Source organism: Pituophis catenifer, unplaced genomic scaffold (genome assembly GCF_029215685.1).
Source record: "Pituophis catenifer annectens isolate HBS135680 unplaced genomic scaffold, rPitCat1.0.hap2 SCAF_1, whole genome shotgun sequence".
Lineage (NCBI taxonomy): Eukaryota > Metazoa > Chordata > Lepidosauria > Squamata > Colubridae > Pituophis > Pituophis catenifer.
The window spans coordinates 20,836,810-20,855,315 of NW_027256881.1; the positions used below are offsets into that span (position 1 = coordinate 20,836,810).

The following is an 18,506-nucleotide window of genomic DNA, read 5'->3' on the forward strand; positions in this document are numbered from 1 at the left end:
CATATCTTCCCATTATAAGTTGTGAATTCAGTCAAGGTATTGCAGCCCAGCACTCTTGATATTTCGATAAATACTTGTATTTCTCGGTTGAAATGAGGGGTCCTTGGTTCTCTCTGATCTTGCTTGTTTTCTTACAGACGTTTCATTCCCCAAACTAGGTAACATCTTCAGTGATGTTTATGGCTGCATTATTCCCACTGAGGGGGACCAGGTCTGAGTTGCAAATATCCGATGGCCACTAGATGGGAATCAAGGCATATAGAAAAGAAAACACGCTAAGTCAGGGGTGGGCAACTGTGGCCCTTTTACAACCTGTGGACTTCAATTCCCAGAATTCCTGAGACAGCCAAGCTGTCTCAGGAATTCTGGGAGCTGAAGTCCACAGGTTGTAAAAGGGCCACAGTTGCCCATCCCTGCGCTAAGTCCTTAGTGCCATCTATGGGCTTGATTCTTGTAACCAGTCCTGGTAGCCTTACATCGGGGGTTTCCAAACTCGGCAGCTTACCCTTGTTTTTTTTACGTACTACGGTAGTTTTTACGTACGGTAGTATAGCTCTACGAAAACCTCCCCTTGCTTTGCGCACGCGCAGTTCATTTCCTTGCTGAACGCGTGCGCGCCGGAGGCTGCCAGAGTCCTGATCCAAAGAACCCGAGCACGATGAGGCAGCGCAGGCAGGGAAGCGGCGCGGCGTTTGGTCTCTATGGTGTCGCTGCTTCTATCCTGGCAAAACTGGAGCGTCGCGAAGGTTCCCTTAAGACTCTCGTCTATGGCAGTCACTTCCCGGCAAGTTGACGGTCTTTGCACAATTTAAGAGTTAAAAAAATAATTGGGGTGGAGGGGAGAATAGACCCTCCACGTGTGAGGACAGGCTATCTTTTTATTGCTAGCTACAGACACCGCGGGACGCCAGTTACCTTCGTGTGTACCTGTGTTTTAGAATAGAATAACAGAGTTGGAAGGGACCTTGGAGGTCTTCTAGTTCAACCCCCTGCTTAGGCAGGAAACCTTACACCACTTTAGACAAATCGTTATCTAATCTCTTCTTTAAAACTTCCAGTGTTGGAGCATTCACAGCCTCTGGAGGCGAGTTGTTCCACTGATTAATTGTTCTAACTGTCAGGAATTTTTTTTTAGGAATTTTTTTTTTTTGAAAGGAGTTCAATGAATATTTTGGGTGTAATTTAAAAACAATTTTTTTAAATGCTCAAAACGAGGAGAGAGGATACCAAAACGCGTTGGATATACAGTAATATGCTTATCGTAGATTAACAATGTCCTCGAATTGAACTCGGCACTTGGTAATGTTATGCAGTTTCTTGGCACAGTACAGATGGTAGCTTGCGCTGAACTCTTCCAGGATATTTTCAACTTCTCTGCATCATCTACAAACCTGGAATTCCTTGGTAGTCTCCCATCCCAGATGTAAACCACTCCAGCCTTGTTTAATCTTAGTACAGAAAAGATCAGATCCTGTTGTGTTTTGACAAACAACACATTTGCCATACCCTAGTTAACTCAACCATAGTTTATGGAATTAATCCGTTTTCCTAAATTTGCACAATACTCTGAATAAAATATTTACTACGCATAGTACTTGCAGGCTGAAGTACGGTAGCTTCTTTTTGATTAAAAACATTGCACAAATTGAGCTCTTGTTTTAAAAGAAATCTGCATCCATAATTTCATGTGATGAAATATATGCCAGTTAATAGGGACTCTGAAGAGCCAGATAGATTATCCAATCTGGCCTTTCTGGGTCTTCTAATTGTGTACACATCAGTACTATAATTGAGTGTATAATTTGTATCTAATAGGCTGCTGCTTCTCAGAAAAGGCTTAGCATATTGTGTCCAAAATATATTTTGAGCCTGGTTATTGTACCTCAGGTGAGAATTCTGGGTTGATTTGTTCAATGATGCTTTGATTTTGTTTTTCCTGGCTATCCATGGTATTCTCCAGAATTTTGTCCAGCACCAACATTCGAAAGTGTCAATACTCTTTCTGTCCTGTTTTTTCAAAGTTCAGCTTTCACTTGCACATTCTGATCTTTCTAGATTTTGACAAATCACAGCACCTGAATATCTTTTTAAGGTCTTCATGGCTGCTGTACCAAGCGCTAGTCTGTGCTTCATTTCTTGACTGGCTTGTTCCTTTACTATTGATTGATCCTAAAAAGCAAAACTATCTATCACTTCAGTATCTCGGTTGCCAACTCTAGGTCTGGTTGCTGTACCTATTGACTTGAGTTTTGTCTTCTTTATATTTAATTGTCCTCATCTTCTTTATATTAATCTTTGAGGGAGACGGGTGGTTCAGAAATGTGAAACATTAAATAAATAGTGTTAATCCAGTTTTTTACACTTTCACTGACTTTCCTTAGAAGAGATTGCAGACCATTTGCATTGTCAGATATCAGAGTAGTATTATCAGCATAGTGCAAGTCATTGATATTTTTTCTTCCAATTTTAAAACCACACTTGCTCCCTCTATATATGCTTTAGCATATAGAATGAATAAATAAGGAGAGAGTATATAATCTCATCTCACTCCTTTGCTGACCTGGAAAAGACTCAGTCTTTTCTGCTATGTTCCATCGAACTGTGGCTTTCCAAATGTTTTGGGATTCCCATTTTGCTAAGAACATTCCATAGTTTTACAGTTTATTTTGTTAGCATGTGAAACTAAGGATACTGTGTGATAGTTTCCACAAACTGTTAAGTCTCCTTTTTTGGTTTTGGTAGATAAACTGACCTCTTCCAATATGTTTTCCACTGTATGGTCTTCCAGATTTGTTGGCATTGTTTGCTTAGTATCGTTATCAATGTTTCTGATTCCATCAACAACATTCTTTCCTTTTGCAGAATACCCGGCTGCTCTATGCCCTTGTTTCAGAAACACGTCGCTATTCTTCTGTACTGGATTCCATCATAGATGCTGCTGGTTTGTTCCGTGCTGAAAAAAAGCTGCAGCCACATCTGGCCAAGGTGAACAGGTGTGATCATTCCTGATGAGAAGGTTGAAGCCATTTTTCATACAATCTACAACTCCTTACCTGGAGTTGTGTTGCATTTGGTAACTGCATGGATCATTATGCTTGGAAATGCACAATTGTTGGCTTGTAGATGACTTCAGCTCATGTGGACAGATTTGGGGGAATCTGCAACAGCAGGCCCCTTTTCTGGTACCTGATAAGGTCTTTGGAAATGGAGAGTGGAACAATGAGAGAAGGGAAGGTCTCACAATATGAATGGGGTGGAATGTAGAAAAAGCATGTAATGTCAGCTATTCATTTTTTCCTCTTTCGCTGTTCTCTCTTGCCTTTAGAAGTTTTAAGTACACTATACATTTTTAAAAAGAAATTAGACCATTTGTCTGGAATGGTATAGGGCCGTGATGGCGAACCTATGGAACACGTGCCAGAGGTGGCACACAGAACCCTCTCTGTGGGCACATGTGCCGTCGCAAGCTGCTGTTCTGGTTTCCAACTGGTCTTCGCAGGAATGCTGGAAAAATGGCCTGAAAACAGCCTGAAAACAGCCCGAAAAATGGCCAAAAACAGGCATGCACATGCCGGCCAGCTGGTCTTCGGCTTTCTGGTGCTCCCGTGCGCGTGAAGACCAGCTGGCCCTGGAAACCCGAAGACCAGCTGGCTGGCACACACGTGCACTGGCCAGCAGGTCTTCGGGTTTCCGGCACACACACATGCATGTGTATTCCAGTTTAGGCACTCAGTGCTGAAAAGGTTCGTCATCACTGGTATAAGGCATGGAAATGCCATGCACGCACGCTCTGGAAAAGCTGAACTTCCGAGTCCTAGTGCACATGCACGCCCAATGATCAGCTGGCCGGCGTGAATGTGCACATTGGTTTTTGCCACTGCCACGCATGCGAAGGACAGCTGATCATTGCGCGTGCGTGTGTGCCAGAAACCCGGAAGACAAACAGGCAAGGCCGCACATGCCGGGCGACATGGCTTGGCATGCCACTTTGGGCACGCATGCCATAGGTTCGCCATCAAGGGTATAGGGTCTCCTGTTTGAGCAGGGGGTCAGAAAAAAAGACCTTCAAGATCCCTTCCAACTCTTATTATTCTGCATTCTATTCTGTATTCTTTTTTTCTTCACCCAAGCATTTTTCAGGAATTTGTAGGGATTCCTATAACACACATTGATTAGTAAATGTGTTGTTCATATTACTAGGAGATCATTGCAATGGGTAGAATAATCAGTGCAGTATAGTGGTAAAAAGTGTTGGATTAGGATTGAAGACACTCAACTTCGGGTCCTCCCTCAGCCATAGAAAGCCATTGGACGCATCTTTCTTTCTCAGCTCAGCTTGCAATTTGAGAATATAGATAATTCAATCATTATATTCAAGATAAATGCCCGTATAATACATCTTGAGCTTGTGGAGAAAAAATACATTTAACTATGACAAGTAAATACCGTATTTTTCGGAGTATAAGATGCACCTTTCCCCCCCCCCCAAAAGGGGGTGAAAATTTAGGTGCGTCTTATACACCGAATGTAGCCCCCCCCCCCCACTGGACCCCACCCTTTGGCCTCTGCCTTGCAGCAGTTACCTCCTTGCAAGCAAACAGCAAGAAAAAACAGCTTTCAGCTTCAGCACAGCCTAATTAGCACAAGTTGATTCCATCGGCCTTCCGACTCTCAGCTGATTTGCTCTCAGCTGTTTTGCGCAGGGCTCTGCTGCTTGCTGCAAAGAGGTAAATTGCTGGTGCAGATTTTTTTCCCCCTTGTGCTAATCAAGCACAAGAAAATGAAAGTAAAGCAGGCTGTTTGCTGTTTGCTGCAACGAAGCAAAATTGCTCAGAGCAGAGGGAGATTCCTTTTTCTTCTTTTCCTCACCCAAAAAGGTAGGTGCGTCTTATACTCCAAAAAATACGGTATATCCATGACTCAAACTATATTAGATGTGCCTTTTCAATGCCTTCTTTCATTCTGTCTTACTGACATGTCTTACTGAAGACGTGCTCTTATTTCTTTGCTGATGCTATCCAGGTGTGGCCTATGCGGCTTCTTAAAAAGCTTTCCTGGATACTCTACAGCTGATATCTCCTCAATCCAGTCCAGCTGGATGTAGAGCCAGATGTTCCACTCTTAGGCTCAGATCCAAGCTGTTTTCTCCTGCTCCTCTCCTTTCTTAGGTGTTAGTATATGACTTACTCATTGGCAAGGGGCTCCATGGTGGAGGACGTGGGAAGGCCCTGGTATTGAAGCATCATGCGCGTCTCCAGGCTGAGCTTGCCCGCTTGAAGGTCCAGAAAAAAGTGAGCCGCAATGAAGATCTTCTGCCACCAGCTGGAGACTCTGACAAAGGTAGATGCTTGGAGTTTTTGGAAGAGGTCAGAGGGTCGAGTTTAAATAGACGGCAGTGTTACATCAGCTGCAACTGAAAAAATAGGAATAAAAACTTTGCAGCTTTTGGAAAGCCTGTCTAAAGTGTTTGGCCAAATGTGTCTGTTGGCAGCAGTTGGGAAGGCTTTAATGCTATGTGTCTGCAACTTTAATGCTATGTGTCTGCAACTAACTGACAGCTAGTCAGCCAGCCAAAGTTGGATTTGCATATTATGTTAAATCATCATGAAATGTATTTGGTTTGGCTTCATGTGTTGTGTGAACCAGCCATTATGGTTCATAAAATACGATATATGAGTTACTGTGCTGACTGAACTCTGAGAACTGGAGCTTACTCAGGCCATGATGAAACAAATTAAGTATAATGTGTGAATGAGGGCAATGCCGCTACAATCTCTATTCTGGCTTTGTGAGATGTTGTTCTTGCCGGGTCAAAATGAATACAAAGGGACAAAGCAGTTACATGTTATGGAAAACCCGGGAACTTGATTTCAGAAGATCCCTGTCTCTTTTTTCCCCCAGCACTTCAGATACCACGCTATGTCCGAGTGAATTTATTGAAGACATGTGTGGATGATGTCGTTGATTACTTCAAACGCCAGGGCTACTCTTACCAGGGCAAAGCAACCCGGTTAGTATATCTCAGGAACAGGCAGGCTCTCTGTCTCCAGACTGTAGTGTTGCAAACTTTTTGGGAATCCACAATTGCTCACTGTTCCTCCTCTCCTGTGCAGCCACAAGGAAGAGACTGAAAGCATCCATTTTCATTCTGGCATATCTGCAGTTTATCCTAAAAAAAAAAAAAAAACCCTAAGTAGAGTCCAGCCTGGTTACAATGGATGAGACACACAACCAGGAAATGTGAGAACTTTAGGCTAGAGCAGGTGTGTTAGACTCAAGGCCCATGGGCCAGATCTGGACCGCAGAGACGGCCTGGAAATAGCAAAGGACAGTCCTGTGGTGCTTCTGGCAGCCAAAATGGGGCGTGGAGCAGTGGTGGGTTTCTAAATTTTTTACTACCGGTTCTGTGGGTGTGGCTTGGGGGTGTGGCATGGCTTGGTGGGCATGTCATAGGAAGGATACTGTAAAATCTCCATTCCCTTCCCACTCCAGGGGAAGGATTCTGTAAAATCTCCATTCCCACCCCACTCCAGGGGAAGGATACTGCAAAATCCCCATTTCTTCCCAATCAGCTGGGACTTGGGAGGCAGAGAATAGATGGGCGAGGGGCCAGTCAGAATTTTTAGTACCGGTTCTCCGAACTACTCAAAGTTTCCACTACCGGTTCTCCAGAACTGGTCAGAACCTGCTGAAACCCACCTCTGGCGTGGAGAGCTGCATGTGGCTCCCCTACGCCTTGTTTTTTGGCCTGGACGGCCTCCTGCAGCACTCTGTCGGCCAAAATGGGATGTGGGGGGGGGGGCGTGTGTCACCCGGGCCCCATTTTGACTGCCAAGGTGCTGCAGGAGGTGTCTGTCCCATCTCCCCACCTCCCCGGTCAGCCCGCAGAGGAGACCTACAATGCTGATCTGGCCCTCGAAGAAATCCAGTTTGACACCCCTGGACTAGAGGGATTTTGAGAAACAACCCAAAAGTAGGCAGTAGCACATCACCGTCAGACCATTGGCAAGGAGACAACATAGACATGCCTGTGTAGTAACTGAGGCAAACCTGGCTTGAAGGAGACTTACTGTCTATGCAGATTGTCAGTCATCCAGGTCATAGTTGTCCCAAAGGTGCTTTTTCTTCAAGGGCCGGATCAGAAGCAAAACATCCAAGAGCTGAAGAAGCTTCTTGGATGAGTAGCGAAACGTCTTCAAAGAAAAACAAGAAAGTCCACTGGTCTCTTGAAAAAGCACCTTTGGGACAAGGAGACTTATGTTGGTTTTAAAAGTAGCTTGTGATCACTAGCTATAGTTAAGCTGAGTTTACTCCAGTAAGGGTAACATAAGATGCTGCAGTTGGCACCCTTACTCCCAGATTGAAAGAGGAAGAAAGATTTGGGGTCTGGGGGGGGGGAGATAGTTTCATCCTCATAGTACAAAAGTAGACTAGGTACATTTGTGCTTGTAATTCTGCATCAATTTGTCCAAGTCTCTCTGCCCCCTCCCATAAGCCGTTTCTTGAAACAATTTTTGCTGGCTCTTTTATTTCTGATCCTGCTTACTTGCTGCAGAGCAAGAGGCCCTTGAAATCTCTCCATTGTCAGGCCTGGAAGCCCTCTTTTATATTGGGCCTTCAGGCCTGCCACATTTACTGCTGTGGGAAACTGGGAGGGGGGATTGTATGGAGCAGGGAGGATATATAGTCATAATAACATTCCTTTCTCAGAGAGTCAAGGACAGCTTGCCCTGCACCTGGAGGGGTGTGGCTGGGAGGCATCTCCAGTTGGGACGGTGCTTTGATTGGACCATGTGATGGACACGTGGGTGCTGGGGCAGGGACTTGGACTTTACTTTGGGTGGGGAAAAACTGGAAGCTTTCAGATTCGGGTTTTCCCAGATGTGCCAATATGACATCTCTAATAAAATGGAACTTTGAGGAACTGCAAGCCTCGGAGTCTTCTTTAGTTGGGGGTGTTACTTGGAACCCTGACATCCACACTTACCTTACAGACACTTTCTTCATTGATGGACAGGCTTACTTGTGTCATGCTGCTTGCATTCAGAGAGCTCTGCTTTCTGGCTCTGCATATCTGGTGCAGAGTCAGGTTTGGAGTTTTTTTTTAGCTTGGGGAAGAAGCAACAGCTTTCCATCTTTATTATTATCATTTTCAGCATGGAGGAAGCGATCTTATCCAGGAAGAAATTTCTGCTGGACCTCCATCTTCCTGACCTGCTGATCTTCCCTCCTCAGACAGACCTTCATGAGAATCAACTCTATCAAGCTGGGCACATCATTCTCCAGGACAAGGTGAGTGAGGCTGGGATAGGCTGGGATAGTGGCCCGAGGACTTCTCCACCTGGACCAGAGGGAAGAGCTGGTGGATCTGCTTAGCTGATCAGGGGTGAAATCCAGCAGGTTCTGACAGGTTCTGGAGAACCAGTAGCGGACATTTTGAGCAGTTCGGAGAACCGGCAAATACCACCTCTGGCTGGTCCCAGAGTGGGGAGGGAATGGGGATTTTGCAGTATCCTTCCCCTGCCACGCCCACCAAGCCATGCCCACAGAACCGGTAGTAAAAAAAATTGGATTTCACCACTGCAGCTGACCTGCCTTGATGATGTTGTCCAACACAGTCAGACTCTTTGATGGGCTCCCTCTTCTTTCCAAGTGCAGCTTCTGGCTGGTTTCAGGCTTTATACTACAGTTTTGAAGTGGTTCCTATTTTACCTTGGCAGTTTGAATCTCACCAGGCTCAAGGTTGACTGAGCCTTCCATCCTTCCGAATTGGGTAAAATGAGGACCCAGATTGTTGGGGGCAATAGGCTGACTCTGTAAACCGCTTAGAGAGGGCTGTAAAAGCACTGTTGAGCGGTATATAGGTCCAAGTGCTATTGCTATCTTGCGATAACTTTTCCTTTTGTGATAAATTCTCCAGGTGAAATACAGAAATATCACCTTAGCTTTAATAAGCTGTTTACTTGCCAAAAAGAGAGACAGAGATTTTTTTAAAAAAGAATCTATAAGCATGAATGCTGCGGGCGTTAAATGTTTCTTGACAATATATTTGAGAAGCTGCTATTGAGTCTGGGGAATATGGAAAGTGGGTGATGGGCCTGCCATATGTGGATTAGGTGCATTTATCTCAGGTGCGTGTATTTTAACCCTAGGCCAGCTGCCTCCCTGCCTTTGTCCTGAACCCCACTCCAGGGTCCCAGGTGATTGATGCCTGTGCTGCTCCTGGCAACAAAACCAGCCAGCTGGCTGCCATCATGAAGAACAAAGGGTAAGGAAAATTAAGGGCAATACCATTTATTTATGGAAATGTTTTAGGCTACAGACTCCTCTGTGGCAATTCACAGCACAACAGTAATTTCTACAAAGATCTGGGTGATAAGGATAATGTAGCCAAAGTAGCATTTGCATTAGGCTCCCAGAAAGATCTGGAATAGATTTTGGGAGCATCTGTTCTCTAGGTTTGCATGGTATTAGCAAGCCCCCCCCCCCTCCAATTTTCACCTCTCATCTGGTCAATGTTGCAAATCTGATTGGTGAATTGAAGGTTACTCCCTCTGGTACTGCTTAACATTATGTATCTGTCTCTCCATCTTCCTTACAATTCTTTTGCTCCAGGCAGTCTCCTTCATTTCCTCTTTCCGGAAGCAGAGGTGAAGAATTTTTGCAGCTTCAAATAACCCCCCCCACCTCACCCCCGACAATATATTCCTTTTGCAGATCTCCTTGCTATAGTTACCTAAATTTCATCCCAGTTGCAGGTTGATTTTTTTTTTTACAAAAGAAACACTTGTGGTTGACTGGTATGAGAAAGGACAATTTCGAAGCTCTTTTCTACATTTCTTAGCTGCTTAGGATCTGCTTTCTTCTTCCAGCAGCTCTCGGTTCTGCAACCTTTTTCCTTCCATGCTTTCTTTTGGAATAATGGGAATTTTCCAAAGCAAAGTTTAATTTACTCCAAATATATCATTTAGATGTTTACATTTAAGATAAAGTAATTTCAGCTACTGGAAAAATAGTAGTTCTCTATATTCTCTGAATAATATTCAACTATTTTCAGTTATGTTGAAATTTAAATTATTACCTAAATATGCTAGTGATTTTTTTAGAATGTATGGCACGCTGTCATAAATATTACAGTATTTTTTGTTTACTCCCAAATTTGCAATTTCCATTTGCAATTTATTTTTTTGGATTTTGGTGAGAAACCCTGAGATAACTGTGCTTGGCTAAATAAGTCGCTCCACAATTTGCAGTTGTTTGCTTAGTATAGACTATGATCACAGTTTAATTCATGTAAATAATCATAGTTATGCAAAACAGTCTCCCTCCAAGAAATTCTTAAACAAAAAAAATCATCTGTTTTACCTACCTCGTACTTGATGAAACGCTTGTTTTGTAATATTCATACATTTGTGCTCATCTTGAGAAAATCACTGGATTTTGCTAGAGGTTTTAAAAATGTACCAAATAACACATAACATTTTACTTGTTTATAAATGACACATTAAGAGCATTAAGAGCCTTGATAGTACAGTGGTCTAAGCACCCTGTTATTAACACAGCTGCCTGCAATTACTGCTGGTTCGAATCTCTCCAAGGCTCAAGGTTGACTCAGCCTTCCATCCTTTCTAAGGTAGGTGAAATGAAGACCCAGTTTGTGGGGGCAATAAGCTGACTTTGTATAAATATACAAAAGTATGAAGGCTATTGCTTAACGCATTGTCTCCGGAGAAGGGCGGCATATAAATCAAATTAAAATTAAATAAATAAATAAATAAATAAATAAATAAATAAATAAATAAATAAATAAATAAATAATTTTTTTAAAAAAAGACAAGTCTGGGTTTGCTAAGAAAGTTTCTGTTGTTTAAATTTAACATCTTAAATTTTTTTTACCATGGCCTCAACATTTCTAGAAAGTTTACTTTTGTATTCAAGAGGAACGTGACTATAGTTGGATTCACACAAATCATTCTAAAATGTAATATGAATTTTGTTTTTAATTGGCTTAGTATGTTGCACGAATGCGGTCGTTGCATATTGTGGATTAATACTCTGTGTGAACCCAGTTGAGTATTTTCAGCAGTTTAATGACAAAAGTAACTATTAGCTGCAAAACTACTATTACCTTTTGTAATATAACCCCTGGACACCCTCCAGACAGAGGGATGAACTTTGAAGTAATAAGCTTCCAGTCTTTGTAGATCTCAGGATGAGATAGATCTCATTTGATTCTTCCAATTAGAAAGCAAAAATTCCAAGAAGCCAGGTTAGAGAAAATAGATCCTGTAGATGACTAAGCTTTGGATAAACCTTGGAGAGGAAGAGCTGCTTGTGGCGAAGTTATTGTTTTTCACCGTGGAGATATCTGATGTGTCCATGGCCACTCAAAACTTCCTTTCTGTCTCTTGAAATGCAGGCAGATCTTTGCCTTTGATCTCGATGCCAAGCGGCTGGCCACCATGAGCACTATGTTGGTACGGGCAGGGGTCACCTGCCATCAGCTGGCACACCAAGACTTCTTAGCAACAGATCCCACTGACTCCAAGTACAGCAAAGTGAGATACATTCTCCTGGATCCTTCATGCAGCGGCTCAGGTGAATAAAGGGTGGAGGTGGATTTCCAGCTTGGATTTAACATTAAATACAAGTTTATTGGGAAATGGATGAGAGACCATCAAGGTATATTTTCTCTGCAGCCTGGAATTGGAACAGTCAAGAGTATCCTGAAAGCCATGCATTGTGCCTTTTTATCCAAGATAGGAAGTTGACAGCTAATTAGAACAGTTGGAAATGGTTTTTAGGAAGAGGGCCATTTATCATTTGTCTCTCAGATATAATGGTGATTTTTCCAGATTAAGTGTGATAGAACAGAGCTGATTTGGGTTTGTATACATAGTAAAATTTAAAAATAGAATGCTAGGGTTCCAGAGCCAAATTTCTATCTCTCCAGCTAAGTAAAGACAGGTGCCTTTAGGTATGTATCAAGACTAAGAGCCCAATATATGCCAGTGTGCTGCCTCCCTGGCAGCCAGATTTCAACAGCTAATGATGCGTGTGATGTCTTTCTGTTGCAGGTATGGTCAACCGCCTGGCAGAGGAGGAAAGCACCTCCCCGCCTATGCGACTACAGGCACTTGCTGGGTTCCAGCGAAAAATGCTGGCACACGCATTGCAGTTCCCTGCCCTTCAGCGGCTGGTTTATTCCACATGCTCGGTGCACAAAGAAGAGAATGAAGATGTGGTGCAGGATGTGTTGGAGCAGGAGGGAAGCGCCTTCAGGTATAAGAAGGTGGATAAAGCAGGGTCTGCCTTCCTGCAGCTGGTAGAGTTTGGGCTGCAAAGTGGGACGGTTCTTCCTCGCTAGTCCCAAAGGTGCTTTTTCAAGAGGCAACTGGACTTCCTTGTTTTTCTTTGAAGACGTTTCGCTTCTCATCCAAGAAGCTTCTTCAGCTCTGCTTCTTGGATGAGAAGCGAAACGTCTTCAAAGGAAAACCAGAAAGTCCAGTTGCCTCTTGAAAAAAGCTCCTTTGGGACAACCATGACCTGGATGACCGAGAATCTCCATAGACGTCTTCCTTGCTATTTAAGGATTGCCGATGGAAAGGACTGTATAAAGCCACAAGTCTCTTGGAAATCAATATAGCTCATCCTCTTCATACTTGATGCCCTCCTGGAGTGTAGATCTACATTTCTCTCAGGTTCCCAAACATAATCAACATAATAACTGGATCTCTCCAGTGCTTTCATCTTGTTGGCAGTTCATGACAAATATATTTGAAAGCAGCAATCTCTTTCTCTTCTATTTTAGGGTTGGAGCCATTGGGGACAGGAACAACGTTTTTTTAGTTTCATAGTGATTAAGAACTAAAGCTTCTTAGTTAAACACAATTCTTGGCAACTTCGGGGATATTCCATGTCGATTCCTTGGCAGCAGCATAGCAGTGGTTTGCTATGGCCATTTTCTAGGACGTTTGTTTGATTTCCCAGTCTAGAGGCTACCTGGTATTTCCTGGTAATAACAAAGTCTGACCCTGCTTAGCTTTTGGAGATCAGCCAGGGTGTTAGATGCTGCTGATTAAACGATTTTGAAAGATGGAAATTTGCAGCCCGAGTTCGACTGCAAGATAGTAAGGCAGCAGTGTAGAAAGAACCGGGGAGCACTGATTTCTGAAAGCACTTCTCTGCTTTTCTTCCTTGGAGATTGGTAGAAGTCCTGCCATCCTGGACCCCTCGTGGCTTACCTGTTTTTCCTGAAGCCAAGTGTTTTCTCCGAGCATCGCCAGAAGAAACACTGACTAATGGATTCTTTGTAGCAGTGTTGGAAAGGAAGCACAAAGCGTGTGCAGCAAGGTGAAAGAATGTTCTCTGTGTGTGTCCTATACAGGTAGTCCTTGACTTACAACTATTGGTTTAGTGACCGTTAGAAGTTAACAACAGCATGGAAAAAAAGCGATTTAGGATCAGTTTTCACACTTAACAACTCTATTGCAGCATCCCCATGGTCATGTGATCAAAATTTGGGTGCTTGGCAACTGGCGTGTATTTATGACAGTTGCACTGTCCTGGGGGGGTCACCATTTGTAATCTACTCAGCTGGCTTCCAACAAGCAAAGTCAATGGGGGGGAGCCAGGTTCACTTAGCAACTGCATGATTCACTTAATAATTGTTGTCATTTGTTTTACAACTGTGGCAAAAGTCGCAAAATCAGGCACAACTCACTTACCAATTGTCTTGCTTAGCAACCGAAATGTTGGGCTCAATTGTGGTTGTACGTTAAGGATTACCTGTGTGCTGTATAGCATAAATATTTTTTTTTATCAGTGATGGTGAACCTTTTCAGCACCAAGTGCCCAAACTGGAATGTGTGTGTATGTGCGTGCAAGACCAGCTGGCCGGGTGCATGTGTGTGCTGGAAATCTGAAGACCAGCTGGCTGGTGTGTGCATGCCTGTTTTGGCCCAAAAAACGGCCTGAAAACAGCCTGGATTTTGGCCATTTTTGAGTGGTTTTCCGGCGCCCACGAAGACCAGCTGGCCATGTGCGCGCTGGAAACCAGAGCAGCTGGCAATGGCACACGTGCCCACACAGAGGGCTCTGCGTGTCATCTCTGACACGAGTGCCATAGGTTCGCCATCACGGCTATATATGTTCTCTGTGCTCTATATTTCTGTGTTATTAACAAAAAGGCATGATTCCCACCTTTCAGAAAGTCTTAAATGATTCTGGAAGCCAAACCTATGAAATTTGTGGCTCCCTGCCCTCAACCCTGGCACCGGGATCCTACTTTTCACAATTGAGATAAGCTTCAATTTATCTGTTTACAAACTTGCATTGTGGGGCCCAATAAGCCTTTTTTTCCCCTTTTGCTTTAATTTATATACCGCCTTTCTCCGGAGACTCAGGGCGGCTTACAATGCATTAAGCAATAGCCTTCATACTTTTGTATATTTATACAAAGTCAGCTCATTGCCCCCACAATCTGGGTTCTCATTTTACCTACCTTAGAAAGGATGGAAGGCTGAGTCAACCTTGAGCCTGGTGAGATTTGAACTTGCAGTAATTGCAAGCAGCAGATGTTAATAACAGTGCTTTAGTCCACTGTACTACAGGCTCGTACTACAGCCTTGTGCCAATCTTGAATGGATCAGTCTTGAATCAGACAATAGGCACAGCATACATAGAAACTGAGTTTTTTTCAGGTGCAGAGGTGATTCTGTCAAAAGCGCATCTTGTTAGGAAGAAACAGTAATTTCCATATAATACAAGACTGTCAAATGTTACAGGCTGGAAACAGATTTTATTTATTTATTTATTTATTTATTTATTATATTTCTATACCGCCTTTCTCCCGTAGGACTCAAGGCGGTGTACAGTCAAGAAAAATATAGACACACAAACATCATAAAATTGCTAATTAAAATTGTTACTTAGTTTGGTCAATTAAATAAAACCCAGAATTAGATAACATTTAAAAAATCATTTGCATGTTTGTATGTTTAGCCCTGCCTGTTGGAACATCAGGGTCTTGAGGGCACGGCGGAAAGCACGGAGATTAGGGATATTCCGTATCTCCGGGGGCAGTTCATTCCAAAGGGTTGGAGCCCCCACAGAGAAGGCCCTCCCCCTGGGAGTCGCCAGTCGACATAATTTGACTGACGGTACCCTGAGTAGTCCCTGTGAGAACGAACTGGTCGGTGGGAGGCTATTGGTGGCAAAAGACGGTCTCGTAGGTACCCAGGTCCTAAGCCATGGAGCGCTTTAAAGGTGATAACTAACACCTTGAATCGCACCCGGAAGACCACCGGGAGCCAGTGCAGCTCGCGTAGGAGAGGTGTTACATGGGCGTAATGAGCTGCGCCCATAATCACCCGCGCGGCTACGTTCTGGACCAGTTGGAGCCTCCGGGTGCTTTTCAAGGGGAGCCCCATGTAGAGAGCATTACAGTAGTCCATACGGGAGGTAACTAGGGCATGAGTGACCGTGCGCAAGGCGTCCCAATCCAGAAAGGGACGCAACTGGCGGATCAGGCGAACCTGATAAAAGGCACCCCTGGCCACAGCCGTCAAATGATCTTCTAAAGATAACCGTGAATCCAGGAGGACACCCAAGTTGCGGGCCCTCTCTGTGGGGAGCAAGATCTCATCCCCTATTGTCAGTGATGGTACCAGCTGACTATACCGGGACGCCGGAAGCCACAGCCACTCGGTCTTGGAGGGGTTGAGTCTGAGCTTGTTTCTCCCCATCCAAATCCGCACGGCCTCCAGGCAACGGGACATCACAGCAAGGGCATCATTGGGGTGGTCTGGGGTGGAGATGTATAGCTGTGTGTCATCAGCATACTGATGAACACTCACCCCAAAACCACGGATGATCTCACCTAGCGGTTTTACATAAATGTTGAACAGAAGGGGTGAGAGGACTGACCCTTGCGGCACCCCACAAATAAGGTGCCTCGAGGTCGACCTCTGCCCCCCTGCCAACACAAACTGCGAACGGTCAGAGAGGAAGGAGGAGAACCACCGAAGAACAGTGCCCCCTATTCCTAACCCCTCCAGCCGGTGCAGTAATATACCATGGTCGATGGTATCAAAAGCCGCTGAGAGATCTAATAGGACCAGGATAGAGGAGCAACCTCTGTCCCGAGCCCTCCAGAGATCATCCACCAATGCGACCAATGCCGTTTCTGTGCTGTATCGTGACCTGAAACCCGACTGGAACGGATCCAGATAGACAACTTCATCCAGGTATCGGGGTAGTTGTCGCGCCACCACACTCTCAACAACCTTCGCAACAAAGCGAAGATTGGAGACTGGACGATAATTTGATAATATAGCCGGGTCCAGGGAAGGCTTCTTGAGGAGGGGCTTCACAACCGCCTCTTTCAAGGCGGCGGGAAAGACACCCTCACTCAGAGAAGCATTTATAATCCCCTGGAGCCAGCCTCGTGTAACCTCCCGGGAGGCCAGTACCAACCAGGAGGGACACGGGTCCAATAAACATGTGGCAGCGTTAAGCTTGCCCAGAATCCTGTCCACGTCCTCAGGAGCCACAGAGTCAAACTCTTCCCAGATAACGCTCTCAAGACCTGCCCCCATCTCCTCCCCTGGATCTACCCAATCGGAGTCCAGGCCTTCCCGAATCTGAGCGACTTTATCATGCAGGAATTGTACAAAATCCTCAGCTCGACCCTTTAAGGGATCTTCCCGTACCCCCACCTGAAGTAGGGAGCGGGTCACCCTAAACAGCGCAGCTGGGCGGTTCTCTGCAGATGCAATAAGAGCGGAGAAGTAGCTAGACTTCGCCGCTCTTATCGCCACTAGGTAGATCTTAATATAAGATCTCACCTGTGTTCGGTCAGATTCAGATCGGCTTGTCCTCCAATCACTCTCCAGGCGTCTTTTCCGACGCTTCATCTCTCTCAGCTCCTCGGAAAACCAAGGAGCTAGACGAGATCGGCATCGGGTCAGAGGCCGCAAAGGCACGACGCGGTCCAAGGCCCCAGTAGCCGCCCTGTCCCAGGCGACCACCAGGTCCTCAGTCGAGTCGTGAGCCAGAGTCTCAGGAAATGGCCCAAGCTCCATCAGGAACCTTTCGGGGTCCATCAGGCGCCTGGGACGGAACCATTTGGTTGGTTCCGTCTCCCTGCGGTGGGTGGAAGTGACTTGAAAGTCCATGTGAAGGAGAGAATGATCAGACCATGACAAGGGCTTGATGTCTATATCCCCTATTCTTAGATCATTCAGCCACTGATCAGAGATAAAAATCAAGTCCAGAGTGTGATTCCCCAAGTGGGTGGGGCCTTGAACTACCTGGGTCAGGCCCATGGCCGTCATGGAAGCCATGAACTCCCGAGCCGTCTCCGACATCTCACCAGCAGATGGCAGGTTAAAATCCCCCATAACAATAAGTCTGGGGGTTTCCACCGCCACCCCGGCTATAATGTCGAGCAGCTCAGGCAGGACCGCTGTTACGTGGCAGGGAGCCAGGTACGCAATCAGTAGGCCCATCTGAATCCCCTGACCCCACTTCACAAGGAGGGACTCACATCCGGCTATCTGAGGAACAGTGGCCTCCCTCGGGCAAAGACTTTCTCTAAAGATTGCTGCCACTCCCCCACCCCTTCCCTGAGCCCTTGGCTGATGGAATGCACGGAAACCTGGCGGGCACATTTCCACAAGGGGAACTCCTCCCTCCTGGCCTAACCAGGTCTCCGTAATCCCTGCCAGGTCAGCACCCCCCTCTGAAATAAGATCATGAATGAGGGGGGCTTTATTTACCACTGACCTGGCATTACATAACATCAGCCGTAGACCCAGGGTCTGAGACTCTGAACAACCCGGGAAACGAGCAGTGCTTTGGGGGTCGGAGTGGGCAATCGCTCATAAACATCGAGTGCGCACTCCCGAAACATAATATGGCCCCCTGCAGCCGTCATATCTGCCCCTCCCACTTACTATACTAATATATACTATACTTACTATACTATTTCTAGAAATAGGGAGCCAAAATCCATGTGCTTGTCTTCCCAATCATGGGAGAGTCCTTGGTGTAATTTCACATTATCTCTGCACTAGATAAAAGTTCAATTTGCATGGCCACAGACTCCCTTCATGTTATTACTTCTACTCTACGCCTAACTTTTATCTCCAGAGTTTTTATTATTTTGCTTGATGGTTTTGCACACTTTGAATTAAGTCTTAACATATGTTTCAGATATTTATGTCATGATTGCATTTTGATATGTAGGAAATAGCTTTCTGTTCTTTGTGGTTTTGCTCATAGTGCTGCAGTGCTGCTTTCAGATGCTGGCAGTAAATTAGAAATAAATCCCAACCCAGCAACCAGGAAACGAAAAAAGAAGAAACAAACAGCTTTTCCAAATAAGTGAAATTCTTCAGCAGCTTACTGGTCTTTTATCAGTGGCGTTTGCAAGAGAAAGAGCTTGGATGGAAATAAAAGTCAACTTTTTAGTCTGTCAGTGTGGACATACTGAAATGGGAACT

At 44.9% G+C, this 18,506-nt stretch overlaps 1 protein-coding gene across 2 annotated transcripts; it reads left to right on the plus strand.

The window, feature by feature from the left end:
• The first annotated feature begins 630 nt into the window (after nucleotides 1–630).
• On the plus strand, nucleotides 631–18,481 carry NSUN5 (NOP2/Sun RNA methyltransferase 5). Of its 2 annotated transcripts, XM_070932129.1 has the most exons (10): nucleotides 631–784; nucleotides 2,863–2,985; nucleotides 5,169–5,340; nucleotides 5,902–6,010; nucleotides 8,157–8,292; nucleotides 9,153–9,268; nucleotides 11,420–11,598; nucleotides 12,078–12,282; nucleotides 13,204–13,353; nucleotides 18,286–18,481. In XM_070932129.1, the coding sequence occupies exons 1-10, from the start codon at nucleotides 659–661 to the stop codon at nucleotides 18,389–18,391; spliced, it is 1,422 nt and encodes a 473-aa protein (XP_070788230.1). In that variant the 5' UTR covers nucleotides 631–658; the 3' UTR covers nucleotides 18,392–18,481. The 2 variants fall into 2 exon arrangements, with proteins under 2 accessions (XP_070788230.1, XP_070788231.1); XM_070932130.1 differs by lacking the exon at nucleotides 18,286–18,481 and having other exon boundaries at nucleotides 13,212–13,347.
• Nucleotides 18,482–18,506: the final 25 nt, after the last annotated feature.